Source organism: Peromyscus maniculatus, chromosome 6, assembly GCF_049852395.1.
Source record: "Peromyscus maniculatus bairdii isolate BWxNUB_F1_BW_parent chromosome 6, HU_Pman_BW_mat_3.1, whole genome shotgun sequence".
Taxonomy (NCBI): domain Eukaryota; kingdom Metazoa; phylum Chordata; class Mammalia; order Rodentia; family Cricetidae; genus Peromyscus; species Peromyscus maniculatus.
The window spans coordinates 122,050,754-122,068,290 of record NC_134857.1 but is presented as its reverse complement, the minus strand read 5'-3'; the positions used below and the strand labels follow the sequence as shown (position 1 = coordinate 122,068,290).

Here is a 17,537-nt window from a genome sequence, read left to right as displayed (position 1 = left end):
ATATTCAACACAACACCGACACCTCTAGTTGTTTGCACATCTAGGAGAGGTCATGACCCTGGCAGGAGGAAGCCCCTTGTTCCAGAAGGATCTACCTGTGCATCTGTCAGAGGGCTTTGCAGAATGTACCCCCCCACTCTAACAGTTCAACCCTCTACCCTACCTGCTATGGCCCTCTGTCCATCTGTAAGGGCTTTGTCTGACTGCAGGATGGAGTTCTCTACAATAGTCTGTGACTGTAGGAAGCTCTTGAGAACCTCTTTTGCCTGGGGACCCAAGAAGAGAAAATATAATTCAAAGAGCAAGGTATGTCTTCTATTGAGATATTTATTGATTAACAAAACACCTAATCTTTTGAGTCCTGTTCTTACAATGTCCCTTCAATTTCATGACCATAACAAAAAGCACAAGCTCTTCATTGATACAAAAACCCTCTGCCTCAGCCTCTTTGCTAGCTTCACAGCCTCCCTTCCCAGTGATACTGCCTACCAGCTGCCCCAGGTTAGAGCTCCAGCCACAGTTACATGCAGTTCCACAGAGGCATAGCCCTTATTGTTTACCATGTTTGAATATATTGTCTCCTGTCTTCATGAGTGTTCCAGAATTTATAGATAAGACAATGTATGAGAACATGCCACTTTGTATCTCAGGTGGCTTATTCTGGTATTTCTGGCTGCTCTCTTGGTTTTCTTCTATCCAGCTTTATTGTGGTATTATTAACAAACGAAAATTGTACCTGTTTAAGGCACACAATTCTTTAATCTATTATATGTTGTTAATTAATTAATATAATCAAAGAAATGTATATATCAGTTGCCTCAAATAGGTACCTTTGTGCTGTAATAACACGAGCTCTACTCTTTTCTGGCTTTCAGGTATATAGTGGATTATTCTATGTATAGTCACCATTTGACTTTCAAAACTAATTTGTCTTATAACTATATGTTCATATCTCCTGACCAATGTCTTCCTTTTCTCCTATTCCAAGCCATAGTAATCACCATTGTACTCTATGTTAATGTGGCATTTTAAATGAGAATGGGCCCTTTAGGCTTATATATTTAAATGTTTGGTCCCCATTTTGTAGAACTGTTTGAGAAGGATTAGGAGGTGTGGCCTTGTTGGACAAAGTGTGTCACTGGGGGCGAGCTTTGAGGTTCAAAAGTCAATACCAGTCTCAGTCTCTTTTTCCACTTGTTTCCTGTGCATAAGCTACTGCTCCAGTGCCATACCTGTCTGCTTCCCACCATGATGATGATGAACTACCTCTCTAAAACCATAAGCATGCCCCCAGCTAAATACTTTCTTTTACAAGAATTCTCTTGGTCATAGTGTCTCTTCACAGCAATAGAACAGTAACAAGACAGTTAATATTAGTTTATCTTTGTTTGATGTTCTCTTTCTCTCTCAGTGATGCCATTGAAAGTGAGCCATGACATGCATTATTTGTCTTCCTGTGCCTGGTTCATTTCCATGAACATAATGTGTTCCAGATTCATTCATATTTTCACAATTGGCAGCATTTTTAAGGCTGAATAATGATTCATCATACTGATATGAAATGGATGACAGAAGATAGATAGATATAGATGATAGATAGATAGATAGATAGATAGATAGATAGATAGATAGATAGATAGATAGATAGATATAGATGATGGGTAGATAAGATAATATAACATAATTTCATTATTTAGTAGTCAAATCAGCATGGTACTGGCATAAAAACGGACATATAGACCAATAGAAGAGAACTGAAAGCCAAGACATAGTGAAATTACATCTCTGTATTACACTTCCCACATAAACAAACTAAAAACAGATTAAACCTAAGACCTGGCACTATAAAATTCTTAAAACAAAAGTTGGGAGAAAAGCCATGTGATGGTGTTTTAGATTTGACACCAAAAGCATAGGCAAATATATGGGTGAGACTATAGCCAACTATAAACTTTCTATACAGTAAAGGAAACATTTGATAAAATGAAAGGGAACACATAGCATGAGAGGAAATGATTGCAAGCCATAGACTGATAAGGATTTAAAATATGAAGATGATGAAGAACTCACACAACACAACAGGGAAAACCAGCATGCTTAAAATAACATGCAATTGCCCTGAAAAGACAATTTTCAAAATAGGAAATTCAAATGCCAATGGGTATTTGTGCTCAGCATTACTAATCCTTCATGAAATAACAAACCAAAACCACAATTGTGGTGTCATCTCACTTTTGTGGCCATGCCTATTACAATAAGCTCAAAAGTTTTGGTTGAGTTGACAAAAACCTTTGTAGATTTCTTAGTGCAATGGAAACTGATTACAGTCATTGTGCACAACAGCATAAAGATTCCTCATAAAACAGAATTCTGAGATTCTGACCTGCCAAATCTGCTGATGAACAGTGGTGTGGTCCTAGGCAATGTGGTAGGTCCCTCATGCATTACACTTATCCAGTGCATGAGACTGGAAAGCACAGCCACTTAGTTTATATCCTGAAAACTAAACTGCTAATCTAGCCAAGTCACCTGAAATGACTCGTGGCTCCAGAACTGAATGGTCAGTGTCTGCCAACCATGAACTCATTTTCACCTTGCTTAGTTCTACCAGTACATAGTAGTTATCCCTCTAGTTAAACTCTGTCAGCAATTGCTACTGTCATTCCTCACCTTCACTCCCTTCCTGGGCACTTGCTCATAGCCCTGCTCAACCTTCTCCCTGGCCTCTATGTACAGGCTGTGCCCGCCAGGCACAGAAAAAGCTCCACTTGAGACACTCTCCCTCAGGGGCTCTGCCAGCTTCTCCAGCTCAGCCTGGCAGTGACTGAGAGATGCTGATTCATTCTGTTGCATAAAAGCCTCCTTCCTTTCTTCTATGGCAGCCTGCCGGGTGAGGAGGGGAAGACAAAACAAAGAAGTTGTTAGAAGGAAGGTATGGTGGTTTGAAAGAAAATGGCCTCCATAGGGAGTGGCATTATTAGGAGGTGTGGCTTGTTGGAGCAGGTATTTCCTTGTTGGAGGAAGTGTGTCACTGTGGAGGCAGGCTTTGAAGTCTCCTATGCTCAAGCATCCAGTGTCACAGTTCACTTCCCGTTGCCTGTAGATTAAGATGTAGAATCTCAGTTTATTTTCCAGCATCATGTTTTCCTGCATGCTACTGTGCTTCTCACAATGATGACAATGGACTAAACTTCTGAAACTGTGAGGAACCCTCAATTAAATGCTTTTCTTTATAAGAGTTGTTATGGTCATGATATCTGTTCACATCAATAGAAACCCCAACTAAGACAGAAGGTGCCACTGGGATTGTCCTGGATGAAGCAATGAGACAGTCCCAGAATGTACTGGGACAGAAGGAGGATCAGGAAATTTACTTTAGTCTCAATGTGGTCAATTCTGTGTGATTTCTTAAAAGTCTGTTAACTCCCTTGGGTTCATACCCAGCAGCTGTGAAATCAAGTTGGAAGATATAAGTCCATTTCCTCTGAGAATGGGGGTTGGTGTGGCAGACAAACCAGTTCTTCAGAACTGAGGTAAATGTACTCTCAGTGGAGTTTTGAACCCTTATGAATTTTTGCAATGATTACTTGTGTATCAGGATGCTAGAACGGGTATATTTTGTTTCTTTATGTGTTTGTTTGTGCTCATAAGTGATAATCCTGACAAATTTCCTCAGTATGAGCTAAGATATTTTTGTCTTTCAGGGTTCAAATTCAGAGAAATGGAAGACCAGGAACTCTAGGGGAAGCTGCCTTTGGGTTGGTAAGTCATGATACTCCCCTGAGAGTTGTTTCTTGGTGTCAATGCTTTTATCACCCAGGGCTAGTGAACATGGTGGAGAGTAACCCTATGGTGACATTATATTACATAGTACAGGGTGATCTAGCCACCCAAGCCCTTCAAAACATAAGTTTTGTCTGGCTGTGGCAGGAAGAGGAATCAGAACATCTAGAAACAAGAAAAGTAGCCAGTGCTTTCTTGTGTGCTGGTAAGAGAGAGGGCTTCCCTCAGGCCTACAGATCAGAGCTAAGTCAATCTGGCACCAGGTTTTCTGTTTGTAGTACATGGAGCAGAGATCCACACACCCTTGCCTCACCTCTGCCCTGAACTTTGAGCTAATAAAATGCATACAGTTTCACTGTATTAAGCACATGATAGCTTGTTTCATAGCAAATGCTATTTTTCCTAGAAAGGGCAAAGTGCAAAGACTCAAGTCACCCATTTAAAATTCCAAAGAGAAAGATTCAGACCATGAGACCAAAAAAGTGGAGTCTAAGGGTTATAACAGAAGGACAAAGATCAGGCAAGCTAAGTGCTAAGATTTGTTACCACCAGCCTCCTTTGGAACTCTTGCTCATCATCCTTGAAGGAGTGCTCCATGAAGACAGCAATGGCTTCCTTCTCGCAGGCTGTGTGCACATCCAGCAGCTCCTGGAGTGTGTCTGTGGGGAGCCTCACTCGCTGGGCCATCTGCTTACTGTAATGGTCAGCTGCCTTCTGCACAGCTGCAGAGTTCTCACGCTCTGCCAGGGTCATCACTGCATTCTCTAAACAAGGCACAGTTCCACTATGGATGGCATCCACATAGGTCTGCACCAGAGTTGCCAGTCCTGAGAAAAACACCATCAAGAATGAGAAAGTTCTCGTTGTTTGTGTAAGCTTTAGACCTAGCATTATCAAAAGCAACAAAACTCTGTTTATCTTCAATTTCTCTTCTCCTCTAACTTCTTCCATATCTTCTGTTCTTTCATGTCCTCTCAGAGTCAACATCTATTTAATAAAATCAACTTCGTTCCTTTGTAGCTCTCTAGTTCAATACACTAAAAATAATCAATGATTATAACCAAGAGGTTTCAAGGCTTCTTGGGGAGAAAACACTCCACCATATAAATACAATAAAAGTTTGCCAGAAAGAGAAAGTAAATTTCATCTTTTGTGAGACCAAGTTCCAAATGAAAATTTAAGTCCCATAAAAAAAATCAGAAATTTGAAGACAGAATATAGAACATGGAACTAAGTATGGACCCATGTGAGTGCTGACAAAGCATGTTCACACAGGCAGAATGTTCATGACACTTGTCATGTTTAAACTTCTTTCTCAATTGTATGGGACTTTTGACCTGCTGTGTTCTGACCTGTGTCACCCCATAAATAATCTGTATGATCAAACTGAGACACTTCCTTTGGGACTGCAAGTCATCTTGCAGATTTCTGTCCAGTCTTCTGGACATCTTCACAGTGCTAGTTGTGTGAGGCATGTTAAACCTCAATAAACACTCATACACAGAAAGTTCAAGTATGGAACATGTATGTGTAATCTGAACATTTGTTTCTCCGTATTCCTTTACATAAGCAAACAACAGCTTTCAAGACCACAAAAGATCATCACTTCATTACATATTCAAAGCCACAGAGACATTCTTGTGACAAAAGAAACTCACGATTTCCTGTGACAATAATTCCCCCTCTCAGGGTCTTCGTCTTTGCATTGGAGAAGATGTAGGAACAGAATTTTTTTGATTCAACCTGGAAATTCCATTCCAGTTGGTTTTCTGGAACTTTTTCAATTTGTAATAATAAATTTTTGTCACTTGTGGGCCGGTCAAAGACAAAGCATCTCCGTACTGGGAAGAAATATCTGATACATTCTCTGGTCATGTTGGATTTTTTGACTTTGGGATTGTTTCCTATTAAAAAAGGGGGGGGGGTCGAGGGAGGGAGAGAACACTCATTGAAGAGGCAGCTAGAAGATAAGGTGATTGACAACTTCCTGAGAAAGTTTTCAAGGCTGTAGCCCCAGGACATCTGAATTGCTTCAGGAACAGCTTTAGAGTAACCAGTGCCTTAGGAGACCTCACTACTTAGTCATTATATTGGACTTGACACTGTTTTTCAGAGAGACTTATAACACAAATTAGCTATTTAAAATGAATATTTGTCTAAATAATAGATGAACGAATAAAAAATATTGACTCTAGGCACTTATCTATCCTACGAATATAGTTCATGTAATGAATTTGTAATGTTAACATGCCAATACATTGCATAAAGCTAGAAGGTGAAAGTTCGGTGAAAAATGAAATATTGCACATTAGTAGAGACACACATCTACTTCCCCCACCCTCATCCACTGAGAGTTGCTTTGATTTAAACATACATCCATTGAAAGGTATAACTGTTTGAGCTAGTAAAACATTATGAATGGGAAATGTTTTTAAAATTAGGTCAGTAGATTTCCGTGTGATTTTAGGTTTTCTCATTTATTTGATGAACAATTTTTCTCAAAAAAGGTTATGAAGAACATATAAATTAACAAATAGATAAATAGGCTAAGGAAGTAGTCTCCTTGATTGCAATTCTTACCTATTTTTGTTTTTGTTTGTAATACTAATAGGTATAAAATTATTTGCTATGACATGTCCTAAGTTAAAGTGGGTTTAAAATCTTAGCCTCAGAATATTTTCAAGTAATAGTGATTACCAAAATTATGGCTGCCTGTCAATTGTCGAGACCATTAATTAACACGGGTTTCAACCCAGTCTCAAGTAGATATGTCAAGGGCTGTGCAGGGTTCAGATGATGCTACGTCCCTGTTGAAACTTCCCTCACACTCTGATACCTGGAATCAGCTTCAGGGCATTCTCCAGGTACTCATCTGCTGTGATGATGCGTCCATCTAACTTCAGCTCCAGAATGAAATCCCGAACAGCCCAGACAAAATCTGGAAAGAAACCCACGAATTCACTAGAGTCCTCTACTTCATCCTCTCTGGGGCTGGATTTTGCCCGGATTAGCTGTGTTAATTCAGTCACATAGCTGGGATTGTAGCTAAGGATATGAAACTAAATATCTTCCAGGTCTCATATAGAATTAATTATTAAAAATATTTCCCTTTGAACACTTCTCCACTGCTGGTGGGAATGCACACTTGTATACAGCCACTCTGGAAATCAATATGGAGGTTTCTCAGAAAATTGGGAGCCAATCTACTCAAGACCCAGCTATACCAATCTTAGGCCCATAACCAAAGATGCCCTATTATACCACAGAGACACTTGCTCAACTATGTTCATAGCAGCTTTATTCATAATAGCCAGAACCTAGAAACAACCTATATGCCCCTTAAGGAAGAATGGATAAAGAAAATGTGATAAATATACACAATGGAGTATTACTCAGAATAATGACATAAAAATGACATTTGTGAAAAAAAAATGACATCATGTAATTTGCAAGCCAATGGATGGAACTGGAAAAAAAATCATCCTGAGTGAGGTAACCCAGACCCAGAAATACAAACAGGGTATATACTCACTCTCATAAATGGATATTAGTTACAAAGCTACAATCCACAGCGCCAGAGAGGCTAGATAACAAGGAGGTCCCAAAGGGGGACACAGGGATTTTTCTGGGAAGGTGAAATAGAAGAGATCTCCTAGGTAAACTGGGGACTGGAGGGGGGCTGAGGGTATGGGAACATGAGGGATCTGGTTGGGTGGGCTGGGGGCTGTATGGAGGTGGAGAATAAGGAAAGAGATGTCTTGATGGGGGAGGGGTATATCAGGGTTAGGGAGAAACCTGGTGCCAGGGAAACTCCCAGGGATCCACAAGGATGACTTCAGCTAAGACTCCTAGCAATAGTGGAGAGGGTGCCTGAAGGCCTCTCCTGTAATTACACTGGTGACTACCCTAATTGTCATCAGAGAACCTTCATTCAGTAACTGATGGAAGCAGATGCAGAGATCCACAGGCAAGCATTGGACAGAGCTCCAAGAGTCCTGTTGCAAAGAGAAAGGAGGGACTGTACTAGCCAGAGGGTCAAGGTCATGAAGGGGAAACCCATGGAGACAACTGACCTGAGCTCGTGGGAGCTCACAGACTCTAAACCCACAGCTAGTGAGTCTGCATGGGACCGATCTAGGCACTCTGCATGTGTGTGACAGTTTTGTAGCTTGGTCTGTTTGTCAGGTTCCCAGCACTGGGATCAGGCCCTGTCCCTGACATTTGAGCTGGCTTTTGGGAACCTGTTAACCAGGCTGGATTGCATTTCCCAGTCTTGATGTGGGCGAGGGGTTGGTCCTGCCTCAATTTGGTGTGTCATGCTTTGTTGACTCCCATGGAAGGCTTACCCTTTTCTGAAGGGAGAAGTGGATGGAGGGGTTAGGTGAGAGGCATGGGAAAATGGTGAGTAGAGGAGGGAGGGGAATTGGTGGTCAGTATGTAAAATAAATGAAAAGAATTATTAAAAAAATAAATAATAAATAAATTTAAAACAATATTCCTCTTTGTCCTATGTCCATTCTACCTCAACCAAGACTTGCTGACTTAGACTCTAGAAAAAGCAGTAAGTTGCCTTCCTCCTATACTCAATGAAGCATGGCAGTTCCATCCCTGGAAGGATACTGTAGCTGCTCCAGAGCCTGGTGGTTGATGGTGCTCATGCTGTTGTAGACAAAGGTGCTACTTAGAAGCACGGCCAGGGCGAAGATCCAGCAGTCATTCTTAGGGTCACCCTGGGAGTCAGAACACACACGGGGACAAGGGAGTTAAGAGTCTAATATTCATTCATTCATCCAATTGTTCCCTCATTCTTTCAGATACATTATTACTGAATCTGAGAGAAATATCAGAATCTGAAGATAATTTTACATTCAATCCTCATTAATGACCCCTCTCAGTGCATTAGTTTGTTTAGCTATTAAGTTAACTGGTAGAGTTAGGATATAATATAGCTCAGTGGTAGGAACCTTGGCAGGCATGCACAAGGTTCTGGGTTTGATTCCCAGAACTGACTGATAAAAAGACAAAATATTCAATGTGTATAAAACATTTCCTAAGCACCTGGAACACAGTAGGCAGTGATAAGTGGGCAGTTACACTTTTATAATTTTTGTCATGATTATAGATATAAACCCTATTCAGTTGAGTGCAATGTTTAATTGTGCTTCTGACAAAATGCAGAGACACATTTTGTGGCTATCAATTTCCATACAGTTGTCTTCTGGAAGATGACTTTCTACCATAGCAAATAAACATGTCAACATACTCATACAATCACAATGGCAATGTCTACCAAAAAGAGAGCTAAAATTATTAATAACAAAAAAACAGCACAGAGAAGCACATAGAGATGATGAGTTAATCTGTGAATTTAGAGCAAAAAAAATCATTATATTAGATAAGAGTCTACCTTACCTTTTCTATGTCACCAAGGCCCTCTGTGTCCAGAAGGACCAGGGTATGGTTTGGCTTGGTGGGATGGGGCACACACCACATCCAGATGCCCTTGGTTTCAGACTGCACTGTGGAACCCAAGGAAAAGCCTGAGGAAAGAGGAAAAACAGCAAAATGTCACAGCAGGAAGACGGAGGGTAGCAGAGTGCTGAGAATGTCTAACAAGCAGCAAGGAAAGGCTTGCTTTTATCTCAGCAAGGACCATGAATTCAGTCCATACACAACAGACTCTCCCAAGGAACACTTGTGGCTTCTACTTACCTCATTATTCCAACTCTGCAGAATGGACTGTGTTGTAGAATTAGTTTAGACTCTATTAATTGTAATGTTTTTATCTGAGTCCAAAAAATCCCGTGTCCTCTTACTTCTCTGGTAGAGTTCAACTACCGAAACACATCAGTGAATGGCCACTAGCTGGCATTGTGTTCCCTCACTTCTACCCTCTTGAGCTATAGTGTGCCAGGGACTTACTCCTCACAGCTCCCTTCAGGCAGCTCCATCCAATATTTCTCTTCCCACATGTTGAGGCTCATTCTTTACCTGCTCCTTTTAGGAGAGAAATTAACTCCTACCTGGCCACTCCTATTGCGACTCACCAAGTCCTTGCTCACACCTGTTGGTTTCCTTTGCCCCCCCTACGTCATTGTATATAGTACCACCATTCCATACCCTTGAGTTACCCCATGAGTGCATGCTCTAGTTTGGATCTGGAACATCAACCATGGACTCCCTTAACAGAAATTGCCTTAGTTACCAATGTTTTCTTGAGTAGAAAATAAAAGCAATACTGTTGAAACTTACCTGTCTAATACCCATGTCTTAGGGCTCTCAAATGCTAATCACTCAAAAGTTTACAAAGTTTTGTGATCTGGGAAAGGAAAAATATCTTCCCCAATTGATGGCCAAGAGTTCCTCTAATAGAAAGATAAAGGCAAATGGGTTGTTCAGGAGGCCCAAGAAGAAAGGGGAAGCAAGAAAGGGAGAAGGGAGAGGAAAGGAAAGAAAGGAGGAGAAAGGGAAACAGATAACCAGAGGGAGGATAGGAGGAAGGAAGGATAAGAAAGAAAGGAGAGAGAGAGAGAGAGAGAGAGAGAGAGAGAGAGAGAGAGAGAGAGAGAGAGAGAGAGAGAGAGAGAGAGACTGGAGAGATACCTCGGGATGGAAGAATTTTACAGTCAAGTTTCAATCAGAAAAGGTATTGAATCACTGATGTGAAAATTAAGTAACATATTAGGAAGAAAGGTGCCTGTGGGCTTTTTAAAGATGGAAACACTAAACAGAATCATGAGAGGCATGGCCTACATTGTCAGTTAACAACATAAAGACAATATAGTAGGGGAAAACAGCCTACTTTACAAAATAGAAAATAAAGATTTCAAGATCTTATAGTGGGTTAAATAGCATACAGCTGTGCAGCGCACAGGTCAGAAAAATTAAATATGTATCTTATGCCCCCAATTTGGGGGGAGGGACGTGTGGAATGCCGGAAATAGCTTCAATGCTCATCAACAACAAATGGATAAATGATAGGTGGTATCCTCAGACAACAACATGCTGTAAAGTGGTGGAAATAAATAAAGTATGGATATGTGTGACAATTACAGGACACTCAGTGTCCTCTTCTAGCCTGTGGAGATGCACACGGCGTACCTACCTGTGCAACACACAAGCTCATATATTCCCCTACACAGAAAGAAAGGATGAACCTGTTCCCTGTAAATGAAAGTATCGAGGAGCTTCAGAGAGTGTGAGAGAGAGTATGATTTGGGTTCCGGTGGTTAGTCAGATTTTATTCCCAATATCCAATATTTGATCTGGATATTGATCTGGATGCTCACGTCATATTCATTAACTAACTTTATTGTCAATAATTCATAAAAGCTTTGCTATGAAAATGAAGTCAGTCTCAGAAAGACAAATAATCATGTTTTCTCTCGATTGTGGGTCCTTATTTAAGCAGATACCTCAAAGTATATGTGTAAGAATGACATGAAAGTAAAAGGGAAACTGTGTGAGGAATGAAGGAAACTCGTGAGAGGGGGAGGAAAGAGAGTTGGAAAGATTATGGGGGGACACCTGCTCAAACATACTGTATCCATGCACGAAAATGTGTTACAGGGAACACATTATAGCAGAATAGCAAATTGAAGTTTTAAAAAAAGGTTTGTCATGAAATACAAAAACAACAAGTCCAAACTCCAAGGCTGGATGACAACCCAGTTTGAATGTTGGGTATATAAAGACCCTACCACACCTCCTTCTTCAGCCCGTCTGTATTTAAGTAGGACAGGTGAAACCATAGTCATACTTGCAATGTTCTTGTGGCTTCGGCAAAGGTACAGGAGGAAGAATGGGGGCCCTTGACAGAGTTCAGTTGCTGATCAGGCCAGAGTAGAGGAGTCAAGAGGAATGCTGAGGTGGATATTTTGATGAAGTTGAGGAACAATCACTATACAGAAGAATGTGATCTTTTTCCATAGGGTTATAAACTATAATTTGATGAAAATTCATGAGAAGGATTGGACTTTTCCTTAAGCTGAGCCTAGAAAAGTGTGCTCAGTCCACCTACCAGAGCTCCAAGGAAATGGTTCCCACACATCTGAAGGACACTCACCATGGTTCTGTCCTGCAAGACGGTTCATGAGGTAGGACTTCCCTGTACGATATAAGCCAACAATGGCCACCACCACCAGAGGCTGAGATATCTTCTCAAGAATCCTTACAGCCTCCAGGTTTAGCGTCAGCTGCTCTTGCCAGTTCTGCACCAGACAAATGGGTGCCTCCATGGTCAACGAAGACGCCACAGCACTCTGTAGCTCAGAACAATCCCAGAACAGTCACTTGAAATACGGGATCGCAAGGTCATCTCTTGTTACTATTCAAGGCAGAAGCATCAGGCTTTGTTTGTGCAACACCTATATCAACTTTGGTGTGTTTCTAAGGGGAAAAAGTGAGTTGCCTGTCACAGTACTTAAAATATAGTATCTTATGATTCTTATTTGAACTAAGAAAAGGATCACCTGGCTTTTTAAAGAATAAAATGAGAAAAGCAAAAAACTGGTGTATGAGTCCAGAATGCACTTGGGTTCTGTAGAAGGCAAAGCAAAATGCACATGATAAACTTGCCAAGTGAGTAGGAAGATTTCCTGGCATTCTAAAAGAATTTTAAGTCTCATTCAGTATGTGAAGAGTATGAGTACTGACTGTGTGTTAGGCACTGCCTCGGGTGGCTATTATCAAGGAGTAAACAAAATGCCCGCAAATTCCTGCCTCGGTGGGTCTCTATTCAAATGGGAGAGATAATAGCAGAGAATGAACGCTCGCGCTCTCTCGCTCTCTCTCTCTCTCTCTCTCTCTCTCTCTCTCTCTCTCTCTCTCTCTCTCTCTCTCTCTCTCTCTCACACACACACACACACACACACACACGTTTTAGAAGAAAATGGAGAATGAGTTAGGGACATTGGAAATTGGATTCAGAAGTTTGTAAACAGGGACCAATTCCACCAGCATGAAATGAAGCCTCTTGGTGACATCTTTGAGGACAGATATCTGCCTTCGGGAAAGCATTGAGGGCACAAGGAAGGAAACTGGAGAGGTTAACCCACCAGAGAGCTGCTGCGGGACTTTGGGTTTGGCTCCTGGGTCCCAGACAGAGCTACCTTCCCAAGTTCCCACCACCAAGAATGAGACTTGTTTCTCTTTCTCAGCCTCTCAAGCTCAGACCAAGAGGTCTGAAAAAAGCAGCGCATGCAGCCTTGAGACGCCAGGAGGCGCTCTGCACAGGGCCACATACGACTGGGTCAACTGTGCGATCCGCTGCTTGCCATTGCTAGCCCACCAGTGACAGTGTGCAACCCCCGAGTGGGGTGTTCCTCGGAATTTTCTCCCACGGAGTCTGTTGAGAGAAATGCTCGTGACGACTCACCCGGCGATGGCTCGGCAGCAGGGACGAGTCCTCAGCCCACTAGGCTCATTCGCTGGACTTCCTCCTGCTCCAGGCTGCTTGAAACAGCCACTGTTAGAAGTTGCGAAATAACAGCCACCCAAATACAAGTTGATATAAAGAGAAGTGAAATCGAAACCATGCTTCTTTCCTGATGAATCAGTAGTTGGGAGGGACTGAGCAAAATAACGTGTTTGTAACCTGAGCAGAGCCTGTCTGAGCTAGAGGAATTTCCGAGATTCCTCTGGAGTTTCTGAAGTTACCACGAAGGCTCTTCTCAGAGATTCAGCATTGTTCTGTCCACTCCACACCACTTAAAGCAGATAAAATTAATCTGGAAGTGGTGGTTCACTCCTGCAAACCTGGCAGGCAGGAGGCTGAGGCAGGAGGACAGCCACAAGTTCTAGTTCAGCCTGGGCAAGAGAGTGAGTTCCAGATCCTGTCTCAAAGAAACAAACCAAAACAAAAATGAGATAAAAGTATGCTCTTGCCACACTACAGATGCAATCTTGGCACTTCTCAGGTTACACCCCTTTCCTGTGCATCAGGAGCCTAGTAGAAACTCCATGCATTGACTTGCAAATGTGCATGTATTGACCAGCTAGCATCTAAGAAAGAGTCTGTGATTCGGTGAATGGAGCTCCCAGAGACTGGCTTAGGCTTTGGTGGAGAAAAACCCAGTGTAGGTTAATGCTATGCTTGAAAAATCGTTGCGGGGTGGGGTGGGGGAGAGTTGAGGGGAGTGGAGGGAAATGGGCCCCCTTTTATTTTTGTGCTCTTTCAGGGGAAGATGATTTCTTATTTTTATTATCATGGTAGGTTTTATCCTTATTTATTTTTTTTTTATAAGAGACAGGGTCTCATGAAGTTCAAGCTGTCCTCCAACCTGGCAAAGATTGGAAGGATGGCTTTGAACTTCTGATCCTCCTGCCTCCACTTTCCAAGTGTTGGGATTGATTATAAGCATTGAGCTATCTTAGGTAACTGTGTGAGGTGCTCAGAATTAAACCCAGGTCTCTATGCATGCTAGTCAAGAACTCCAACAACAGAGCTACATCCTCAGCCCCTTTAAGCTAATTTTTTAAATTTGTGACTTGATAATTGGATTTCATTCATTGTTGGGAACTACCTACTCCAAACCCTCTTTTTATATGGGAAGACTGCTGCTTCTCTCCAGGGAGCATGTTCCATCACCGCTGCTAAACAGAGAAAGCAGAATCACACAGCATATAAGTCTGCCTGTGGTGCTCCTCAGGGAGCACTTCCAATCAGTGATTGCCATTCAGTGCTCTGGGCCCCTTGGCCTCTTGGAGCTAGACAGCTGCATCTGCACTGTGGTCCCATACTTCCCCTCCACACATTTCAGAACACTGGGGAAATGATTCCTCTCAGATGGAGCAGGAGAGAATAGAGCCCAAACCCAGGCTGTGTATCCTCCAGGGCCAAAGCAGGTGACTGGATTTCCCACGGCAGAGCAGCCCTTCCTCCCTTTTTTCCTGCGTTTGCCAGGGGCAAGGGAAACAGAAGCTGAAACTGTGCCCTGACATAAACCTGCTTTGTTTAGGGAGTCAAGGATAAACGCTCAAGACCAAGCCCTGGGTATTATAGTCTTCTTCTTCTTCTTCTTCTTCTTCTTCTTCTTCTTCTTCTTCTTCTTCTTCTTCTTCTTCTTCTCCTTCTTCTTCTTTTTAAATCTTCCCTTTCTTTAAAATGATTATCTGCTGTCAGTTCCACGTTCAATTATTTAACTAAAGCTTTCATCATAAAAAATGGCGAGAATACAGAGAGAGCCAACATTCCCAGTGCAGCTTGCTTGGGAAGGAGAACACATGATTCAGTCAGGTCTGTAAGGAGAGCTAACAACACTGGATTGTTGCTTCCTGCCCACTGACAAGGAGTTGCCTGTGTGCTTCCCCTCGCTTTCTGGGGACCTCCAAAACTATCATTTTTTTCTTGACTATTTGTTCGGTACACATGAGCATCTCTAATCTACAAATCCAAACTTCAAGTCCCCCCAATACTAAACTTTTTTGAGTTCTGACATAAAACTACAAGTAGAAAATTCTATTCTATGAAAGACTCCTTTTTTACAAATTAATTAAAATATCGCATAAGTAAACTGGGCATGGTGATGCACATATATGGTTGTAGGTGGAGGCTAGAGAATCAGGAACACAAGGCCATCTTTAGCTATGTAGTGAGCTTGAGGCTATTATGGGATACATAAGATTTTGTCCCCAAGTGTGGGTGCAGGCAAACTATATTTCCCATGCTCAGCTCAGAAGAATACTTCATGTATAGGACCTCTCTTTTCACTTATTTTGAGACAAATTCATGTTGCTACTGCATATGCCAAAATGAATAGTCTGTAAGATTATAAGGTTTCCCCCATTTCTGCCTCCTATTTTACTGTAAGATCAGTGGGATTAGAGATTACACATGGGATCTGGAAAACCAAACTAAGTATTTCATGGTTGTGTAGCCAAAGCAGACCTAGATGCAGCTCAAAAAGACTTCTTCCCTTCAGTAAAGAGGAGGCTTCTTGGAAACAACTTAAATTTTCAATAGAAAGAAAACCACTTCTCCATATACATGCATTAGTGAGGGCATCTTCAACCATCCACCCCCTTGACTGAGTATTCTGGTACATCAGTGCCCAACCTGAATAATAACCAATACCATAAAGAGTGATTACCATAGCCATATAGATATTATGCAGGTTACATTAAAAACAGGCTATAATCAGACTGACTTATCAGTTAATAGGGTCCCAGATGAGTCACAACAGATACTATTTTAATATTAACTAAAATCATACTATCATTAACTATCCTTATTGCTGGTTGGGTTGAGGTCTTTATGTAATAACTATGAGTATTTGTCTGTACTCATGGTTTTTTCTTGGTCATAAAAAATGTCTACATCTCCCTATAGGATTAACAAAACAGACTATGTGACTTGCTATGTAAATGAATTGTGAATGGAAGGTACAGAGTCTCTATTCCTGCTTTTTCTGATTTGTATTCCACCATGAGAAATGCAAAGCTCATTTACAAATTGCTCCATTCAACTGATCACAAAAGGAATGAACACAAGTCTTACACTTGAATCTAACCCAAAACCTAATATGTACCTTCTGCAATTAATTGAGTGATATGAAGAAAGAAATACACATTGCTTTTCACAATCTATTAACATATTTGTGGTTTGATTGTATAATATTACCACAGTCAAATCTGCCTAGAAGCATCTCTTCCAAATAGATGCAGATTCCCCAAACCGTTCACTCTTCTGGGTGGCTAGTCCTCACTTCTGCCTTTCTTTGTTTGGGCAAGTTTCTAGGATAGTGTAGAGAATTTTCCAAATGAGGCAAATCAAAGAGTGCACTTCTTTAAGTATCAGAAGGTGTCATTCTCTCTGTTGACAAGGAAGAAATTCTGAATAGATGCCAATATAAAGGAATTGTTCCCTTATCTCTTGCCAAACCAGACATTGAAAGAATTTCTCACAAACAGCTCATGCTGAAGGATTTCTAATGAACATTTCTTCATGCAGCTTTCACCATTGACTTAAGAGAGAGACATTGGCACATGAAATAAATAGAAACAATATTTGAGTTGCTTAATTCTTAGGTGTTATTACTTATGCAGCACTTTAGTTGAGAAAGATGCATCTACTTTTCAAAATTTTACATTCCTTTTCTATAGTGTTCTGTGTAATATGGATGATTTAAAAAGAGAGAGAGAACAAAGATACATGTGAGTAAAGAAAGCAAATCCTCCCCTTAAAAATTTGCATGTCTGTCTGTTAGGAGACCATCCTACACAACAGCTTCACACACTTCAATCACTCTTTCTTCCACAGTGCACACACACGTTTCTCTGCATATGAGTGGACAAATCCTGTCATGTTGTGATCTCTAACTTCCCAGGGAACAGACTGTATAAAATGAAAACACAATAGTTAAAATTTGTGTGTGTTCTGTGAACAGAGGGAATGATAGAGCTGAGTGGGTGGGATCTAGAGTGGAATAATTCTGAGGAGAGCCCACACAATATCAAAGTACAGTTGTGGATGTGGTTTAGTCATTAATCGCTCAGGGAATGGTGTCTTTGCCCCTCAGCCACCCTCGGTTGAGCATCACTGGATGCATGCCACATTGCTGCTGATAACCAGAGCTTTGAGGCAGCCTTGTGTTTTTGTCATTGTCCATTTCCCTAGTAAGAGATTCTTGGCAAATAGCTGAAGAGAATATCTTCATCCTAAGGTCCAAGATCTACTTGAAAAATCTAAATAGAGATGATATGGCCTCCCTCGATGGTCTGTAATATCTGATTTATGAGTAGGTGATTAATCTTCA

General features: G+C 41.3%; 1 protein-coding gene across 3 annotated transcripts in view; it reads right to left on the bottom strand.

Annotated features, from left to right (window-relative positions):
* Window positions 1-13,584, bottom strand: part of LOC102905706 (guanylate-binding protein 3) — a 141,196-nt gene extending 127,612 nt beyond the window's left edge. Inside the window, exons 1-9 of one of the 3 annotated variants that reach the window (XM_006986124.4) lie at window positions 13,160-13,576; window positions 11,849-12,044; window positions 9,196-9,323; window positions 8,404-8,513; window positions 6,620-6,816; window positions 5,442-5,687; window positions 4,330-4,610; window positions 2,671-2,883; window positions 164-266 (exon numbers count right to left, since the gene is read on the bottom strand). In XM_006986124.4, the coding sequence (XP_006986186.1) occupies window positions 164-266; window positions 2,671-2,883; window positions 4,330-4,610; window positions 5,442-5,687; window positions 6,620-6,816; window positions 8,404-8,513; window positions 9,196-9,323; window positions 11,849-12,020 (1,450 nt within the window). In that variant the 5' untranslated portion in view covers window positions 12,021-12,044; window positions 13,160-13,576. Of the gene's footprint in view, window positions 1-163; window positions 267-2,670; window positions 2,884-4,329; window positions 4,611-5,441; window positions 5,688-6,619; window positions 6,817-8,403; window positions 8,514-9,195; window positions 9,324-11,848; window positions 12,045-13,159 lie in introns of all 3 variants that reach the window. The other 2 variants (XM_076575074.1, XM_076575075.1) reach the window with 2 other exon arrangements.
* Window positions 13,585-17,537: the final 3,953 nt, after the last annotated feature.